General features: G+C 50.9%; 1 protein-coding gene across 1 annotated transcript in view; it reads left to right on the top strand.

Moving 5' to 3' along the window:
* Window positions 1-19409, top strand: part of LOC113405305 (FERM and PDZ domain-containing protein 1-like) — a 36744-nt gene extending 17335 nt beyond the window's left edge. The window contains exons 4-13 of the mRNA XM_026646368.2: window positions 516-561; window positions 3728-3835; window positions 7385-7480; window positions 8522-8647; window positions 10966-11085; window positions 12041-12177; window positions 13173-13299; window positions 13921-14016; window positions 17881-18063; window positions 19251-19409. Coding sequence (XP_026502153.2) covers window positions 516-561; window positions 3728-3835; window positions 7385-7480; window positions 8522-8647; window positions 10966-11085; window positions 12041-12177; window positions 13173-13299; window positions 13921-14016; window positions 17881-18063; window positions 19251-19409 — 1198 coding nt within the window. The remainder of the gene's footprint in view (window positions 1-515; window positions 562-3727; window positions 3836-7384; window positions 7481-8521; window positions 8648-10965; window positions 11086-12040; window positions 12178-13172; window positions 13300-13920; window positions 14017-17880; window positions 18064-19250) is intronic.
* The last annotated feature ends 268 nt before the right edge of the window (window positions 19410-19677 follow it).

The raw sequence follows: 19677 nt of genomic DNA on the forward strand, positions 1-19677 counted from the left end.
GTAAAATATTCAATATAATTTACTATATTTAATGCATATGTGATAGATTCGATTTAATATAAATCAAAGTCCAAATGAAATTGATCAAAACAAAGTCGAGATGAAATGTTTTTACCTTCCTGAAACGGAACGTTTCTAAATTGTCACAACGAAACGAGAAAGTTACAGTTTTGTCAAAGTTGACACATTCCCAGAACTTTTCAGTTTTGGCGAAACTCCATCTTCCAATCTGACGGAAAACTCTTCCACCCAACGTTTTTCAACCAGCTCTACTCCTAGCAGCGAAAGCATCTTTCTATTTAAGGTAGCCTGCGCTGGGTGGAACAGAGTGGAAACCCCATCAGCCTTCTCTGTGACCATTGCCAAGCCAGTGCTCCTCCCTCCCGCCCCGAGAGCTGGTAAAACAGAAACATGCAGGGGGCAGTATATGCTATACATTACTGGAATTGGTTCTTAGTCTGAAGGCAGTGTTTTGCTTACTGCTATGCTCGGCTAATTGTATTTGTCTATTACAGGGAACCCGAAGACTCTCTCCTTCTTACTGTTCTGCGATGCACTTCGGTAAATTGAATTTCTCTAACCCTTTCACTAGCACTGCTCCTTTGCAACAGGACGTTGGCCCTAGGATGGGTAACAGGGCTGGGCCCACAAGTGGGGGAACGTACAGGGGCGCCTCGAGAATGACTGGCCCGTTTCAGAGCACAGCGAGGCTGGGTGTGTAGTGTTGAGTGGTATATCAAAAGAGCTGTTACTCATTCCAGCGCACACAGCTCTACACGCACCTCTTTGGGGCCTGGGGCTGCCCTGGGTGAGTTATTCCAGCAGCATTTCCTCACAGTTCTTCTGTTTGGGGGCAGTGTTGGGGGATCATCCCCCAGCCCTGCTGGCCTCAGGAGAGCTGCCAGAGGTAAGGGCCCCTCTGCAGAGAGCCACAGGCCTCCGCGTTGCTGCTGAATCCCCGCAGTCCGATTTCCTGGCTCCTTGGCAACGGGGCTGGGACGTCATGGGCTCTCTCCCAGCGACTGCCCCAGAGCTCCCACGCAGGTGACGGGGTCCCAGGGCAGCATTAACGTGCACTGGGGAGTCACGTGGATTTTGGGGGCGGGATGCTGCTGTGCCCACCCCCTGCAGGGCCCCAAGAGCCACGGAGACGTGTGTTGGAGAGAGCTGGTGCAGGGGACGCGGGAGTGCCTTAGAGCTGACGCTCCATGTGCTTGTCCTGGAGTTAGGAGCTGGGGCCGTGTTTGTTGTCTTGAATGGCAAGCCGGCACTTGTGCGCTCGCAGTAACGTTCCTGAACCAGAAAAGGCTGCCAAGGTCTTGCGATCTCCCTGCGTCCAGGGGGCAGAGAAAAATGTCTGTCTGAAGATCCTGGCACTTCTGAGATGAGCCTGATTTTTTTTTTTTTTTTTTTACACCTGGGTTAAGCCTAAACTCAGATCTCCCTGGGACGTGATCTTCTCTTCTTGCTACGTCCCAGTCCCTGACTGCCAGGGGAGGTCCTGCTGTCCTGCAGCGAGTGCTCGGCTGTGCAATCAGGGAGCTCCATAGTGGGACCCTGTGGCCAGGTGCCCTGTCACTGAATGCTACTTTAAAGCTATCGCGGTGGTCAAGCTGCTTTTTTTGAACCTATTGGTTCAATTTAAAGGTTAGTCCTTGCTGTCCAGGCGCTGCGTGATCGTCCATCGCAGCCTAAGGAGACGTCTCCTTGGAAAAGTGAATTCCTGAAGTGCATGTTGCCGTTGGTTGTCTGGCCAATCTCAGATCTCGCTACGTTCAGCTGCTAAACCTCCTACCTTGTTTTCCCCTTCTACGGGGTGGTTCTGTGACTCACGCCTCCCCCCCCCCCCCAGCCCCGAATCAGGAAGTTGGCTCTCACGCACTGTGTCTTCCTCCTTCCATTAAGGCTGAAGCTGTGTAGTACCCAGGCCTTAGGAAGAGAACTGAAGTGTTCTGTTAGAACCTTTGCGCTTATGGCGGATTCGTTTATTATGAGGAAATCTGGAAGGACGGACTGCCTCCCAGGATCGATTGACAGACGTACTAAAGCAGAGCTGCAAAGCAAGGACAAAATTGGGATTGTGCCTTTTATGGCTTCCGATGATGTATGAAGATGGCCTGAAGCGTTTGGGGGGTGGAGGTTATGTTTTTAAAAGAATCTTAGAAGTATAAAGTGTGTCAGGTCTCCTTTTCCCTGGATTTGCTGGCATCGTCCCTAGAGCTCTCAGACTCCGAATGTGAGGTTTCTCGGGCCTTTCCTGAAGATGTGATGGGGACGGAGTCTTTTATCAGACTTTTTTCTCCCCCGTGTTTCTCGGGTGGTTGTTACACAGGCATTAAGCAGGCTGAGTACACAGTCACTCCCCGCTCAGTTAATCTTCCAGGGCTTTGACTGGCTGTGGCGTCTTGCAAGAAAAATGGGGCAGACAAGACCTGAGCGCTTAACTTGTAAAACCAAGCAAAGGGAAATAATCCCTTTTTGAAAGAGAGAAGTGCGGAGAAAGGGACGGGAAAGGTCTCGCAGGCCTTCACGCATCAGAAAGAGGCAACTAAGGCACAAACCCATTTTTGTTTTTCCTTTGCAGGTCACTTTAAGGACTCCTGCAAATACCCAAGATCAGCGTTGGCTAGTTGGGGCAGGCACTCGCCCCTAAAAGGCCTGCTGCCTACTGAGCGGAGAGGTACTGCCCCCGATCACCAGCTACGTAACAGCTCTGCTGGGGCCTCGTCTTTCGCTTGCCCTAGGCACGCTAGAAGTGATGGTGCAGGTCTCTGGGCCTCCACAGATGCACCCTGCAGTGTGTCTGTTCTCGTTCCCTGGCAGGACGCTATACAGGTCCCATCGGGATAGAGAATTACCTTGTTCACTTGGAGAAGAGACTTTTCTCCCCTAAATGTGAATAGCTTTTCTCCAATAAACAAGATCATTCTGTAAAGCACTTACATGTAGTGGGAGTCTCATAGGAACATAGCAGCATCCTGAGAGATTGCTATGCCAGATCAGATCAGTTAGAGGGATGCTAACAGATTACGCCCCCCTTTCACACACTCCAGTGCTTTTAGGAATTGTCACCATGTGAAAGTAAATAAGGTCAGTACTGGTGATTCAGCCTGCAAGTGAATTGTTTATCAGAGATCATATGTGGCACCTAACCAGCTCGCTAGGCTCTCCATAAGCACAAACAACCGCCTCACCCTGGGGCTTGGCTACAGAATATCTGGAACATGGATACGTATGCACCGCTGTGGGCGTGTTCCTAAATGTATGCAACTATCTAAAACCTATGTCAATTTACAGTCTGCTGATTGGCTGTTGTCGAGTAACAGGACATCTTTGTGGTCATGTGACACCTTTGACAAAACCTTTCTAGATCAGTGGTTGCCAGTCACTTCTCAGTGTGCCAGTAACACCAGCCTTATAAAAACCCCCTTCCTGGCGCCCAGTGCTTTAAGGATGAGCCTCTATGGGAGACCCTGGATGCCCCGCAGGGTGAGCCTGGATTAGGGGGCAGCCCAAATTCAATTGCAGGGTGCAGCATGACCAGTGACATGGGAGTCAACGGGCACTGGCTGGCAGCCCTGGGTGTTTCCACTGGTTAGACTGGCCCGGGTTCCCCAAAGGACTGCGAACCCCTGTTCCGGGTCATGGAGACCTCCAGCACGTGTGTCTTGTTCTCACGCTCAGCAGCGGCAGGTCACATTACAAACGCAGCGCTGTTGTTTTTCAGGGTGGTCCTAAGTCGTCATTTCTTACGGCCGAGAAGAGGGCGCGGCTGAAAACGAACCCCGTCAAAGTGCGGTTTGCCGAGGAGGTGCTGGTGAACGGACACACTCAGGTCGGTGCGGTGCTGTATGAAATCGTTCACAAGAGCTGCTCAGGGGCGGTGCTGGCCGGCTCGAACTACGTTGAGCTAAATGGGCGAGCACATGGAGCGCAGTTAGGATGGCGCAGATGCTGCCGAATTACAGAATAGAGTGAGCTCGTTCGACCTGGCATTCCCTTTGTTGTGTTTGGTCGTTTGTCTACACCGCGAGTGGCCAAGGAAAGGCCCAGGATTCAGGTTACTGTATGTTGCTACCTTGAATGCACTGGAAACGGGTGCTGATTCCCGTAGTTCTTCCATGCTGAGGAAGTAACCTCGGTACCTCCTCCTGTCCCGTGGCAACCGCGATCAAGTTTAATGAGTTGTATCGTCTATTGAATTTGGCATCATATGTTTCCTTAAAGGTGTGTTGACAAGTGACCTGATGTAACTGAATTGTGTTTTGTAGCTCTGCTGTAACTTGCCTAAGGATATGTCTACGTTTAGACGGCTACAGCAGCCTAGTGCTTCAGTGTTGACGCTACCTCTGCCTATGGGAGGGGGTCTCCCGTCGGCGTACGTAGTCCACATCCCCCAGAGGCGGTAGGATGGCCCATGGAAGAATTCTGCCTTCCACCTAGCACTGTCTACACTGGGGTTAGGGCAGTATAGCTACATCTCTGGGGGGGTGGGATTTTTCACACCCCCGAGACAAGTAGTTATGCTGATGTAAATTCTCAGTGTGGACCAGTCCTAAGATGTCTGCCGGACTCAGACGTCTGCCTTCCTGATATTTCATTTACAGAAGTATACAGTCGTCCTAGCCTGGCTTGAAATATGAAACGCACTTGGGTAGCTCAGTCGTACAACAACGTTCAGAAACTGTACAATTTCAGGCAACTCGATACGTACCGAGTATGCAGCATGTCTGTATCGCCATCTGTCTGCAGCTCAGGCCAGGGAAATGTGGCAGAAAAGGATACCGAGTTGGAACGCTTGGGGGGCCATTCCTGGCTGTTAAAGGGAAATCATGTCATGTTTCAGAAAAATCTGTTAAATAGTTCTTCTTAAATTTGTCACAAGCAGGTTAGCGAAAGGACCATTTTTTGTGGCCCCAAGTTTGAAACTGGCTTCTCTCCCTTTTCCCTTCAGAACGAAGAAGTGTGTCTGAAGTGCCCCACCCCAGCCAGGCCCTTTCTCCTTTTCCAGAGTGGCTGCCCTTGTGTCCCATTTCCTCCCGTGCCGAGCGGATCTGGCTCAGCAGAGTACAGCACTGGCTCCCGGGAGGGGGCTCGGCCAGACACCCCCACCACCCCCTTGCCTCAGGTGTTGAACCCTTGTGCGAACTCTGAGGGCACCTGGTCCTGTCTCCCTTGGCACAAAGACGCTGCTGGAGAATCAATCCCTCTACAACTCTGGCTGCCCGCTGGGCATTTCCGGCCAGTTGGGCAGGACCCTGGGCACACATTGCCAGCATGCTGGCCTTTGAGCACCTCAAACTGCTGTTTAAATCCCTAGCATCCCAACTGCCTGTTCCCCGAGGTCCCTCATAAAGAGATGTTCATACTCTGCTGGCCCATTGGACAGGAGAAAATTCTCCCCACCAATAAGGCTGCCAGTTACCTAGGACTCTCCAGACACTATCCTTCCTGCCAGCTGTTGCCAGATGTGCTGTGGTTTCTGCTACCACTGAGGAAAGGGTCAGATCTAACCAGAGCAGGATCCCGGTTCAGGAAAGCATCCCGGTGCGGTACACACTTAATCATGTGCAAACTCCTGGTCATAAATCTTAGGGACATCCAGCTTGCATTGCAATTAGTGCAAGATTTGTTTTGACAATGCCAGCAATGGGCTTCCTGAAGAGGCATTCCCAGCTGTGAAGCTGCAGCCCCTGCTTTCTGTGGAGTCATTTTGGAGATAGATGGCAGGAGAATCCATGACTTCCTCAGCCGTTAACCTTGTCATTTAAATGACAACTAAGCCAGTAGTTTCCTGAGAGGTGCAGAGGCAAAATACGGTTGCATCCTCTGTGGTGAGCAAAACAATGGTGCAGTGAGACGCACTTCAAAACTAAACCAGGCTCTGCAGTAAAATAGCAACAAAACCAAAATGTGTATGGTATGTTTCTGCTTGCCTGAAAAGCAGCTCTCCCTACAGCAGATCTATCCCTTCTACATTTCCATCCAAAAGTTGCCACTCCTTTCAGATAGAAACTGGGATGAAAGAGCATCCATAACGATTAGTGTAATTCCAACAACTGCCTAGCCTTCTGCTTCAGGACCGGTACCGTCATTGTCCTCTTAATGGAAGGTTGCTAACTGAGCTAAACCCCATTTGGAAAGAGCCCAAACGCTCCCTTATGCAGCTGAAATCTGAAACTCCAGTTCTAGAACAGGAATTATTGATGAGACCAAAAGCTTTCAAGCCTTCATTTTCCAGGGTAGATTTGGGTTATATCCTCAGAGCAGAGCTCTGTGTGGGAAGACAGGTCATGCAAGGGTGAACATCAGTACATATTTTAGGTAGATTTGGACGCTGTAGACCAAATCCTAAACTGGCGTAAATCGGTGTAGTGCCTCTGTAGTCAATGGAGCAATGACTGTTTGCGCCAGTTGAGGAGCTGGGCCTACATTTTTAGAATTAATTTTTAAATAGTCTACAAGATTCTGCCAAGAAAGACTAAAATTATCAACTTGGCTGGACTAGCAGAAAGAGAGCCTACAATAATTGCTAAAGGTGGAACATAATCATTACACATGTTGAATGTAGCGTCAGCAACAACGTGTGGTTTTTAATTTGTCCCCAAGCTCTGTATATAGATTCCAAGATGACTTGTGAGCTGATGTTACAAAACAACAGCAACGTCTTATTTCTGCCAGCAGCCTCACCGGACACTTTGGGTTAGATCCTCATCTGGTATAAACTGGCATCGTTTCACTGAAATCAATGGAGATATGTAACCCAATAGGTTTGATTTAATCAGAGAATTATAGACCATCAGGGTTGGAAGGGACCTCAGGAGGTCATCTAGTCCAACCCCCTGCTCAAAGCAGGACTAATCCCCAGACAGATTTTTACCCCAGTTCCCTAAATGGCTCCCTCAAGGATTGAACTCACAACCTTGGGTTTAGCAGGCTAATGCTCAAACAACTGAGCTATCCCTCCCCCCCTGGGATTTACCCAGCTGAGGGTCTGGCCTCTTGAGGCTACTAATGTGAGACCAACAAAACTTGGCTCGATGACAGTAGCATAAATGTGTTACCTTTCTCTGTAATAAATCATCATTCTTCGGTCCCGCAATAGGAACTGGACCAAATTCATTTTTGGTGGGACCCACTGATTTGAGTGGGATTTTTATCGGGGTGAATTTGTCACTTGATGCCTCTTTTGTCCTTTGTCTCATAGCAAGATATAATGCTAACATGTCGTGAATGGGGCTTTATTTCAAGGTGGAGAAAGTTTTGCATTTAAATCTGTATTTGTTGCATTACCAAAGATGAGCCCTTGATGCAGTCCCAGAATACCAAAAACCCTTGACCTACGGTGCTGACACTTGACCTCCCAGTTTGTTTTGTTGTGCAGGGGAATGCTCTTCTGTGCGTGCCGAATGTTCTCAAGGTGTACTTGGAAAATGGACAGACGAAGGCTTTCAAATTTGACACCACCACGACGGTGAAGGTATTGTGGCTTGGTTGGCTACCATTATTCCTCCATTTAATCTGTGCTACTTCACAAAAGGTAAAAATATACCAGGAATTGATTCTCCGAGACGATCTAGAGAACATGGACCCCCGATGGGTAGATACAAAGCTTACCGGATTTGGGGAGCAGGGAGTGGAGAATGGAAATAGGCTCTGGGCTTTCACAGCCCAATTTTTTTGGACCTGCTCAACACCTAGGTTGACATAGAGCTGCAGGTGCTCAGCAGTTCGCAAATGAAGCCGTTAGGTTTTAAAATTGCTTAGGATAAACTCTAGCGGTACAGCAGGTATGGAAGATCTGCAGGCAGGCCTGGGAACGCATTGGGACTTCACCTTCAGCAGGGCAGTGGAGCAATAAGCGTGGGAGAGTGATTGCTGTTCATGCTGCCATTCACCCAAAGGAGGGTTGCTGAAATCAGGCCGGCTGGAAGGGCAGAGGCAAAGGGATAAGGGAGGTATAGAGGGGTCAGGAAACTAGAAGTCCAGAAGGAACTAATGAGGAACCTTGGAGCGAGAGAAGAGACAGGGTTAATGGCCTGGATTGGGTACCATGAGAATTTAGACTTAGAATCATAGAAGAATCATAGAAGATTAGGGTTGCGAGAGACCTCAGAGGTCATCTAGTCCAACCCCTGCTCAAAGCAGGACCAACCCCAACTAAATCATCCTTGAAGAGCTGGCGAAGATGCCAAGCTCCCAAAGAGCCTGTCAAAGGAAGTATCCAAACGGTGGTAGTAAAATGAGCCTGTCGCCCCATCTGGTCTATAATGGGTTGTGGGAAAACCATCACCACTGTGCCATGGCAGCGGGAGGGAGCGTCCGGGAAGGGAGTCTCTCTGATCTCAAATGCAGCCCTTCCAGCTGAAAAGTCCATGATTACCTTGCAGAGCTGTCGTTAGCATGCTGGAATCTAGAGCCTCTTCATTAACATCCAATCCCGTTACGTATCCTAGTGATGCCCGGCTGTTGTATTTAAAATGCCTGAAAGCAGATTGTCCCTTGTGTCTTCCATTGGCAGGACATAATCCTCACCTTGAAAGAGAAGCTCTCCATCCAGAGCATTGAGCACTTCGCCCTGGCCTTGGAAGAACAGTACAACATTTCTAAGCTCTACCTGCTGCACGAGGACGAGCTCATCGAGCAGGTCAGTGCTTCCTGCGGAGCTCCTGCCTTGCCTGTCTCAGCAAGGCAGCCTTTGTCATGCAACCCGCTTAGAAAAGAGCCCTGGCCCAGCGGCTGACATTTCCCTGGACACATCTCCAAGGACGCCCAGGTTGTGCAGACTAAACGGGGACGGGGGAGGGAGTGTTGGGTGGCAGGAAGGGGATTTGGTGGGTTGGGGGAAGGAGGAGGTCAGTGGCTGAGTGCGAGACCCGATCACGAGCTCCCGCGTCAAACTGGGGATTCGGAGCGGCTTTGCCTCCCCAGAGACGCCGCCGTCCTAGCTCTGCCTGTCCCACGCGCGCTAACTGGTGACGGCACGGCAGCCTGGCCTTGCTGCTCTGGTGACGGAACCGAGACACAGCACCGCCAGAGCGTAAACGTTCGTAGCACCTCGCTCCGTTCCTGCAGACGGCAGCGGGCAGCTCTCGTGGCCGGCTTGTTTTGCTGACGCTTCTTCCTGCTGCCCTCGTTTCGTAGCAATAAGGCCATGTAATCTGAACCCCTTTATATCACAGGCCGTTAAGTGTCACCAAGATCCCCCTAAACTGAGCCCAAAAGCTTCAGTTAGACTAAAGCATTTCAGGCCTCAGGCCATCATGCGCCCCAGGCAGAGAAGAGGAGAGGCCAAGCAGCAGCAATGGCAAGGAATACATTGTGTGTGGCGTGCCCAGATGATCCCAGCAAGTGGTCCGTGGTGCAGGCTGCAAAGGGAGGTGAAAAGCGCCCAAGGTCCCTGCTAATCTGACCTCGGGGAAAATTCCTCCTCGACCCCAGACCAGGTGATCATCTTGACCCTGGACATGTGAGCAAGACCCACCAGCTCGGCATCTAGTAAGAGGATTTCCCTAGACCACCTCCGAGCACTGGCCTGCCCTGTCCAGTGTGGCCAATCCCTGCTCCTTCAGAGGTGCCCTTTTCTGGAGGACCATTTATCTGGGACTATATAAAAAGAAATCGAGGCGGCGGTTTTCCAAAGCAGTCGGCGAGGGGTTGCCTGGCTGGGCTTCCCTTTGAAGTCAATGGGAGTTTTGCCCCGGCAGAGTTAGGCCAACCCCGAGCGCTATTTGCAAATCCCACCTCTAGCATTTCTATTTCTTATCTTTATTTCCCAGGTACTTTATGTTCCTAACTTTGAGCTAAGAATCTGAGCAGCCCTTCCTCACTCCCGGACATCTCCCCAGTCAGGGAGACAGGCGCAAGATGTGGAGGCTCACTCGTTAAGATCCCGTTACTAAATACCAGGCATACGTCTCTTTGGGCTGGTCCACACTAACCCCCCAGTTCGAACTAAGATACGCAACTTCAGCTACGTGAATAACGTAGCTGAAGTCGAAGTACCTTAGTTCGAACTTAAAGATACTTACCAAAGGTCCACACGCGGCAGGCAGGCTCCCCCGTCGATTCCGCGTACTCCTCTCGCGGAGCAGGAGTACCAGCGTCGATGGCGAGCACTTCCGGGATCGATTTATCGTGTCTAGACAAGACGCGATAAATCGATCCCAGAAGATCGATTGCTTACCGCCGAACCCGGAGGTAAGTATAGACGTACCCTTTGGGACCTTCTCTTTCCAGCCAGTTGATGAGTCAGTTCTGGGTTTATCCAAAATAAAATATGCTAATATAATCCAGTGACTTTCAGAAGGTTTAGTTGACATTTCGGCAGCACAAATAGCATTTTAATCTTCTCTGTCTTTTTTTTGGTTTTTTAAGTGCTTTCCTCTGTTGTCATAGTAGGGCCATGTGATCAGTCTCTGGTGTAGGGTTTGTAGCATTACGTATTCACAAGATTTATATTTATGACACTGAGACCAGGGTACAGGTCCTTTGCCCCAACTTGTTATTGTCCCAGCTGAAATAGTGTGATTGGATTTGGACTAGTTGTTGTGCCCTTGTTGTACCCTGATCCCAATTAAACTGTAACCTCGCTGGGGCAGAGCCTATCTCTGTGCAACGGTGCAGCACCTAGGGCTCTGGGCACAGCCCAGTACAAATCAATCATTTTAATGGCTTTTCTGGGAGGTTGTGGAGTCCTTAATGAAGTTCTGCAGTGGAGTAGCCTCCACTTCATCTGACTTTACTTCTCATGTTGCTTCCCTCCCAAAGAGTCATTCGTGCCTCCTTGTCACTAGAGAGAGTGGCCGACTTGCCCCCAACCCAGACGCCGAGTGCTTTGTTCTGTAGCGTGTGAAGGGCTGCCCTGTGCCAATTCATTGCACCTGCTGGTCAAGGATGGGTTTATTCAATGAGGGATTCGAGGAGCTGCTATTGTTTAACGCAGTTTTATTTTGTTTGTTCCAGGTGGTCCAAAGGAAAGACTCCCATGATTACCGGTGTCTCTTCAGAGTCTGCTTTATCCCTAAGGATCCGTTGGACCTCCTACAAGAAGATCCAGTTACCTTTGAATACCTTTATTTGCAGGTGAAAACGGAATGTCCCATACTGTATTGATAACCCTTTGTGTCCTAAGGCCTTGCCTCCCATTTAAGGTGAAGTGTGATACACCTCTACCCTGATATAACGCGACCCGATATAACATGAACTCGGATATAACGCGGTAAAGCTGCGCTCCGGGGGGGCGGGGCTGCGCACTCCGGCGGATCAAAGCAAGTTCAATATAACGCGGTTTCACCTGTAACGCGGTAAGATTTTTTGGCTCCCGAGGACAGCGTTATATCGGGGTAGAGGTGTATTTAAATCACTATTGTTAAACTGGTGCCAAAAGCTGCGTGGACATTATCTGGCTCTGAGTGGCTTAGTGATTCCTAATCTGAGCCTTGACTTGTTAATTACTTGTGCCCTTCACAGGCGCCGACTCCGTGGGTGCTCTGGGGCTGGAGCACCCACGGGGAAAAATTAGTGGGTGCTCTGCACCCATTGGCAGCCAAGCTCCCGTCAGCCCCCCCCACCTCATCCTCCTCCCCCGCCCCGAGCGCGCCACATCCCCGCTCCTCCGCCTACCTCCCAGTGCTTCCCCCCAGCTGCCGCCAAACAACTGTTTGGCGGCGTGCTGGGAGGAAGGGGAAGGAGCAGGAACGTGGCGCGCTCAGGGGAGGAGGCGGGGCCGGGGCGGGGATTTGGGGAAGGGGTTGGAATAGGGGCAGGGAGGGGGCAGAGTTGGGGCAGGGACTTTGTGGCAGGGGTGGGATGGGGTGGGGCAGAGGCGGGGTCACATGGAAGGGATGGAGTGGGGGCGGGTCCGGGGGCAGAGTGGGGGTCAAGCACCCAGGGGAAAGCGGGGAAGTCGGCGCCTATGGCGCCCTTCACATATGAATCAAAAATGGTTGAGCCAGGCAAAAAGGGGACACCCAAGCAAAGTCATTCTTCCTCTTTGCCGTGCCCCCTGCGCGCGTTAACCTGGCTGTGTCCGTTCCAGAGCTGCAGCGATGTGCTTCAGGAGCGATTTGCTGTCGAAATGAAGTGCAGCGTGGCCCTGCGCCTGGCAGCGCTGCATATACAAGAGCGGATTTATGCCTGCGCCCAGCCGCAGAAAGTCTCTTTCAAATATATAGAGTAAGTGGAAAATTCTCTGCTGTTCTAGCTGACCCAGGTCCCTTATATCTTTTGTACTGGGGCTGTGATAGGCACCAGAGAAATGGAAGGTGGCTAGGTCAGGGCAGTGGTAGTAGATTGGAATGTGCTTTGTCCTTGTTGTTTAATACCGATTCCATATATTGGTTATGCAGATCCTTTTAGAGATAGATGAGTAGCAGTTTGAGATGGCTGCACAAAACCAACTCTCTCATATCTCCCTTCTAAACTGCTCGCATGGTGTAACAGCTAGAAATGTCCGCCGGTGGGCCTCTACAGCCGCACTACTGTAACGTGTTAGGTAGTTATTGTTGCACGGGGCAGGATTTCATTTAAATAAAGGTTGCCTCTTGCCGGCGTGTTTATTGGGAGTTCTGAGTGCAGTAGCCAAAGTCATAACTGCCCAGGAATGGCCCCCAGCAAATCTATAGCGTGCATGTCCCCTTCCTAGGCAGACACGCTTATTGCATGGGTTGTTCTGGTAAAACAACATCACTACTAAAAATTGTAAAGGGGCCATTGTGAAGTAATAGCCCAGACATTTGTAGCTTAATACGTGCAGCCCCAGTTGGGTTATGTGTTCACCTCTGTCACTGACTTATTATTTATAGTCAAATATGCCATGCCCCGACTAACAAAGGAATAGACAGACGCATCAAGAGAAAACTCCATGATGTGCTTAATTAGCAAGTAATACTTATTACGTTGGAAAAATTCTCCATTGGAACAACTGGCCTCTAATCTTAGACGGGCGGGAACCGTTAACCCAAAAGACACCAAAATATAATAATCTTTTAAGCAAAGCAAAGTGCACTTTACGAACGGACCCTCAGTCCATAGATTGAGGCCAGAAGGGACCATTATAATCACCTAGTCTGACCTGTATGACACAGGCCAGAGAAACTCAGCCAGGAATTTGTGCAACAAGCCCGTAATGTCTCTTTGAGCCATACCCATCTGCTCTGTCTTCATGGCAGGAAGGACTGGGGAATAGAAAACTTTATATCTCCGACTTTACTCCGAAACATGAAAGGCAAAGACATCAAGAAAGCCATCAGCTTTCACATGAAAAGGAACCAAATCTTACTGGACCCGAGACAAAAGGTAGAACCTATGCATGTGTGTGAGGTCACTCAATGAAAGCCATCCGGCTCGGCCACTGAGCCCAGCCTCAGTGGGACTGAGCCGAGATGGTTTTAGCACCATGCTCTACACCCGCCTTCTCCAGCTGGGGTCCTCCCAGCCTTGCTACTGCATTTTATTTGGTCTTCATGGGGGCTGCATTGCACCTCTTTATTCTTCTGGCTCAGTCCCCTCTCCTTTGGTGCAGCTATTTCTCCCAGCATTAGCATTGCTTGTGCACTGCTTCTGCAGGTGTAGACCAGCCCTGGTCAACAGGGTTGTCAGAGATGGGAGCCAGAAGTCACAAAGTTGGGTCTCCTCCTAAGCAGATTATTCCCAGTGACCCCCTGGGCTGCCAGCTTTGCCTTAGTGTGCCCTGGAACTGAATTCTTGCCTGCTGTGCATAGGAGGAGGGCAGTCATCTAGTCAGAGGTTGTTTTTTCTGTCTGTGTGTGTGTCTCAAATCCATCCAGTCCTGTGCACTGTACACGTCTGGTTAGATCCAAATAAACAAATTAGAAACCCCTTTACCCACACACCCGACTTGTCCCAGTGGTTGGTTTGTAACTTTCTCAGCAATATTTCTTTTCTTTAAAATCCAAGCACGTCCTCTCGGCCACACAGGTGCGTCTGAGCTACCTGCAGATACTTGGAGACCTGAAAATGTATAGCGGGAAAATCTTTAATGCCACCCTAATGGTATGTGCATTCATTTGTCTGTGATTTTGGCAAACCTTTGTGTTTTCTCTGGCCATCCCTTCTGTGTGTTGTGTTACCATGCTGTGGAAAACAAACTCGTGCAATGGAAGTCATTTTTAGCGCTATGCTGAAACTGACCAAGCCTCGTCTTGATTAAAGCGCACTTTCTGTAAAGCAGGATGTCTAATTTTTTTAACAGCTGAGAGTCAAAGACAACCCATTAACTTGCTGCTGGGGTGTCTCCCGCAGATTTGTTCTGCCAGCAACACTCGCTTTATCACCCATTAGTCGTATTTGCCCTCAACCACCTTCACGCTTTCTCCCAGTTCTGCATCAGAGCAGCTCCCTGGAACAATCCGTAAAGCTTCCCCATGTCTTCCTTCACATCCCTCCCCTGCGCTCCCCTCTGCAACGCTGCCTATGGACCGCTCCCCATCGGGAGTGTTGGCGCTGCTGCTTCAACTAAACGTGCGCATTTCTCTTGGGCCCTTTCCAGCAGTCGCATTCTAAATCCTGGGTCAGAGCCTCAGCCAATGCGAACCAGCATAGCTCCTTTGAAGTCAAGACCATAAAACCATTCACCGAGGATCCTTTTATTTATGTGTTGTTAAAAAGCACAGGTGTGGCATTCAGTGTGGGTCTTGTGGGTCTTCAGATGTGATTGGTCCATTGTTCCATGGGCAGGTTCTAATGCCCTTTGAAGATCTGAGAATATTTTAAATGCCATTTAAAAAAAATACACTGACGTTGATTTGGGCCAAGATTTAACCTCCCCTGAAAATGGATGAGTCAACAGTGTGCCCTTGTTGCCAAGAAGGCTAACGGCATATGGGGCTGCATTAGTAGGAGCATTGCCAGCAGATCGAGGGAAGTGATTATTCCCCTCTATTCGGCACTGGTGAGGCCACATCTGGAGTATTGCGTCCAGTTGTGGGCCCCCCCACTACAGAAAGGATGTGGACAAATTGGAGAGAGTCCAGTGGAGGGCAACAAAAATTATTAGGGGGCTGGGGCACATGACTTATGAGGAGAGGCTGAGGGAACTGGGCTTATTTAGTCTGCAGAAGAGAAGAGTGAGGGGGGATTTGATAGCAGCCTTCAACTACCTGAAAGGGGGTTCCAAAGAAGATGGAGCTCGGCTGTTCTCAGTGGTGGCAGATGACAGAACAAGGAGCAATGGTCTCAAGTTGCGGTGAGGGAGGTCTAGGTTGGATATCAGGAAACACTATTTCACTAGGAGGGTGGTGAAGCACTGGAATGGGTTCCCTAGGGGAGGTGGTGGAATCTCCTTAGAGGTTTTTAAGGCCTGGCTTGACAAAGCCCTGGCTGGGATGATTTAGTTGGGGTTTGTCCTGCTTTGAGCAGGGGGTTGGACTAGATGACCACCTGAGGTCCCTTCCAACCCTGATATTCTATGATTCTCTGATGTTTTCCCTTTGAAAGAAGGTCTCTTGACATAAGGCATGACACAACCTTGCCTGACCCATGGGATTGAATCAAGGACCTCCAGAGCTAAGAGCAGAACTGCCACAGTTTATGCTAGAGAGCCAGGTTCTAGACCTGGCAGTTGTGATGCTCATGTCCTCTGAGGACCAGGTGGAGACGGGGGCCTGGAATGAACACTCACCAGCAGGGCTGTCCCTAGGGGCGTGCGGGGCCCGGGACATTGGTGGCGAGTTTCTAATCTGCCAGAGGATACTCTCCCCCCCCCCCGCTCTGCCCCCACTCCACCCTTTTCTCCCAAGGCCCCACCCCTGCCCTGCTTCTTCCCACTCCCGCTCCGCTCCCCCTCTTCTCTGCCCAGTTCCGCCCCCTCCCCCAAGTGCGCTGCGCCCTCGCTCCCCCCCCAGCACCTTCTGACCCCGCAAAACTGCTGATCCGCAGCAGGCACTGAGAGAGGGGGGAGGTGCTGATCGGCGGGGCCTGTCGACGGGCAGGAGGCACTGGGGGGAGGAGGAGGTTCCGGTAGGGGGGCTACTCCTCGACCCCCCCCCCCCCCCCCCCCCCCCCCCCCCCCCCCGTTTGCCTCCTCACCCTGCTCGCCCACCCGCCTCACCTCCCTGCCTGCTTCCTACGGGGCCCCCCAAAGCACGGGGCCCGGGGCGGTCCCCCTGATTCGCCGTACCCAAGGGACGGCTCTGCTCACCAGTGGATTACTATTGCTCTATCCGTATTCACGCTGAGTAGGACGAGTTGAACATTTTCCATCTCTAGCCTGTCAGTGGAAAATTGGGTTTTTGATTCAATTAAATTTTTCCAGAACAGTGTCTGTTTTCTGTAGGGAAATGTCAATATTTCATAGTAGATAGATAGATTTTCTTGGGCAGTAGGGGACTAAAACGTTTCAGAGCACAGAACTCTTGTTCCCCTCCCCCTGCCGACAGCTCCGGGAGAGCGGAGGGTGTAGCGATGCGCCTGGGCGCTGATCACCCCAGTGTGCGCCTCTGCCATGAGATTGACGGGGCAGCCACGTTGGGAGGAAGGGGGCTCCGTCCTGGCTCTTGAGTGGCGGAATGTCTTACAAATGGATCGTTAGAATCTGGGGGGGTCACTTAAAAGGATGTAGATGCCCATGGGAGGGAGATCCCATTAATCCTCTCTCCTCGGTGAGCCACCTTGGGGCCGACAAGCCCCAGGTTCGCAGCGCTCGGTGCCGAAGCCCGCAGCCCATCTGACAACCAGCTATGGTAAATGAAGGACCGACAGAAAGATGCCCAGCATTTTATTCCCACGAGGGACAGGGGTAAATTAAAAGATGGGGACGGGAGCAGGCAAAGGAAGCCAGGATGTTAAACACATGATCTTGCAACAACAACCCCTAAAGTCCCACCAAACCCAATGGATATAATGAAAGAGCCCCACCTGCCCAAGTGTGGGTAGTGGGGCTGGAGCTCCATGTGGTGGGCTGGTGTCCCTTCCCGGGAGACCAACAACTCTCCGTCAGCTCAACAGAGGCCCTGGCAACCCCAAGTCCTGGCCATCCCCCACCGGCTCCGTGTCTCCACCACAGGTGGGTACGTCTCCACAGCAGGTGGGCAGGCCTGGCGCTGGCAGAGTGAGGGGCAGAAAAGGGGACATTCCCCCCTGCCCAAAAAAAGATCTTCAGGGGGCCCCCGATGGATTGTCAGAAAGGCCAAACTATGTGCAAAGGTGTCCAGAGTTAGCCAGCGGAACAGCAGGTTGGAGAGTCTTCATCCTTTATAGAAATTCTAAATCACAGCAAAATACCGGCCACAGTCGCCACATTTTACTGTTTTAAACTCTTAAAATCCCCAATTTTCCAGGAGTGGAACTAGCCTTTGGCCTTCTGGAAGGTGGCTTGTTGTTTGAATAGCAACAGCCAGGAGCGCGCAAATACCCACGCCCCCCCACCCCCCCCCCCCCCCCCCCCCCCCCACGGTACGGGAACCCTAGAACCGGCCCTGCAGCTGGGAGGATCCTCCCAGCACGGATAGGCAGCTAGCGCCAGCGTGGCCAGCTGCCCAAGTACAGTGCTGCCCGATCCTGTGGGTACGTACGCGGGCAGCTAGCCTGAGCCACCACCCGTGCCACCGCAGCCACACTGCTATTTCTAGCACGCTAGCTCGCCTCCGTCCAGCCGTGCAGGGTAGCACCCTCCCAGTGACCATGTAGATGTACCAGGTGAGACAGGCAGCCTCCATCTCACTTTAGTCTCTGTCTCTGGGAGCTGTCTCTGGAGCTACAAACTAGTCAGGTTCGGGGGCCAGTAAAAGTTGGCCGCTTCCCCTAATTGAAACGTGCCAAGCCGTAACGCACAACTCAGGATTCTACGTCCCGCCTTGTCACGAGGTTCCTGTTTAGATTTCTATTAAGGCTGGATTCTAACCCACCTTTCTCCGGTAGCTACAGGACAGGGAATCGTATGTCGCCTTGCTGGTCGGAGCGAAGTATGGAATCAGCCAGATTATCAATAACAAGCTCAACATCATAAGCCCCCTGGCAGAGTTTGCTAACATCGGCAGGCTAGAGCTTACCGAAGAGTCTGAGAAAGCGAGCATGGTAAAAATCTACCTTCAGGATGTGAAGGTAATGGCAGCTTCCAATGAGGCGTGTGTCGGGAGCGTTGCTCTTCCATCTTCTCAACGATCTGACAGTCTAATTCAGGGGTCGGCAACCTTTCAGAAGTGATGTGCCGAGTCTTCATTTATTCACTCTGATTTAAGGTTTCGCGTGCCAGTAATCAGGGGCGGCTCCAGGCACCAGCACAGCAAGCGCGTGCCTGGGGCGGCAAGTCCCCGGGGGCATCCTGCCGGTCGCCGTGAGGGCGGCAGTCAGGCTGCCTTCAGCGGCATGCCTGCGGGAGGTCCCTCGGCTTCGGCGGTGGGCACGCCAAAGCCACGGGACTGGAGGACCTCCCACAGGCATGCCGCCGAATCCGTGTGACCAGCAGACCTCCCACAGGCATGCCGCCGAAGGCAGCCTGACTGCCGTGCTTGGGGCGGTGACATACATAGAGCCGCCCCTGCCAGTAATACATTTTAACTTTTTTAGAAGGTCTCTTTCTATAAGTCTATAATATAGAACTAAACTATTGTTGTATGTAAAGTAAATAAGGTTTTAAAAATGTTTAAGAAGCTTCATTTAAAATTAAATTAAAATGCAGAGCCCCCCGGACCGGTGGCCAGGACCCGGGCAGTGTGAGTGCCACTGAAAATCAGCTTGCGTGCCGCCTTTGGCACGCGTGCCATAGCTTGCCTACACCTGGTCTAATTGAATTCTTAATGCTAGTAAAGACAGCGACGCGTTTGTTTTGCTGTTTCTGTTATCCTCATAAATGCAGTGGTGGGACTTTTTTTCCTAGTTACTTTTATAGTATATCACTGGCTATCATGACCAATGTGCTTTAACACTGTCTTGTCTCCGAGTGCCTAACCATTTGACGCGCTAGCAGACTGTATTTATCAGAATTTAACTGTCCCTTGACAATTCTTTTAAGGTAAAATATTTTGCATTGGATACAATGCAAAGGGAGACAGGAGAGCCATTAGAAAAGATGCAGCCCGGTCAAGGAAAATGAGATTCCTTTTAAAAATATTTGGCTGGTCCTTCGTCAGTAGGACACTGGGCATCAAAGAAAAATCTGTTTTCCCTTCCTCCTTGTGGCCCACTCTGTAATTCACCTCTCCGTATCTGGGAGATGGGGAATGTCCTTTTATTTAGTGTACATCTCTGCAGGTCACGTAGGGGGCCTAACACATTTTTTTTCGTTACAGTTGCTGACGCTGATGCTAGAATCAAACAGTGCCAAGGATCTCGCCTGCCTCATCGCAGGTTACTACAGGCTGTGTGTCGACTCGGGCATCACCATATTCATGTGGGGGGAGGCTAAGCAGCAGACCCACCGCATCTCCACGGAAGAAGGTAAGAACTAGTCGCCTTTTTCAACGAAGGGTGGCGAGTTGACTAATCACTTAGGAGCATCTGTCACCGTAGACACAGGTCAGGTGCAGAGTTTTCTCCTAGGAAGAACAGGAGTACTTGTGGCACCTTAAAGACTAACAAATTTATTAGAGCATAAGCTTTCGTGGGCCACAACCCACTTCTTCGGATGCATATAGAGTGAAACATTGAGGAGATATATATACACACATACAGAGAGCATGAACAGGTGGGAGTTGTCTTACCAACTCTGAGAGGCCA

Source organism: Terrapene carolina, unplaced genomic scaffold (genome assembly GCF_002925995.2).
Source record: "Terrapene carolina triunguis isolate 2854851 unplaced genomic scaffold, T_m_triunguis-2.0 Scaffold35022, whole genome shotgun sequence".
NCBI classification, from domain to species: Eukaryota; Metazoa; Chordata; order Testudines; family Emydidae; genus Terrapene; species Terrapene triunguis.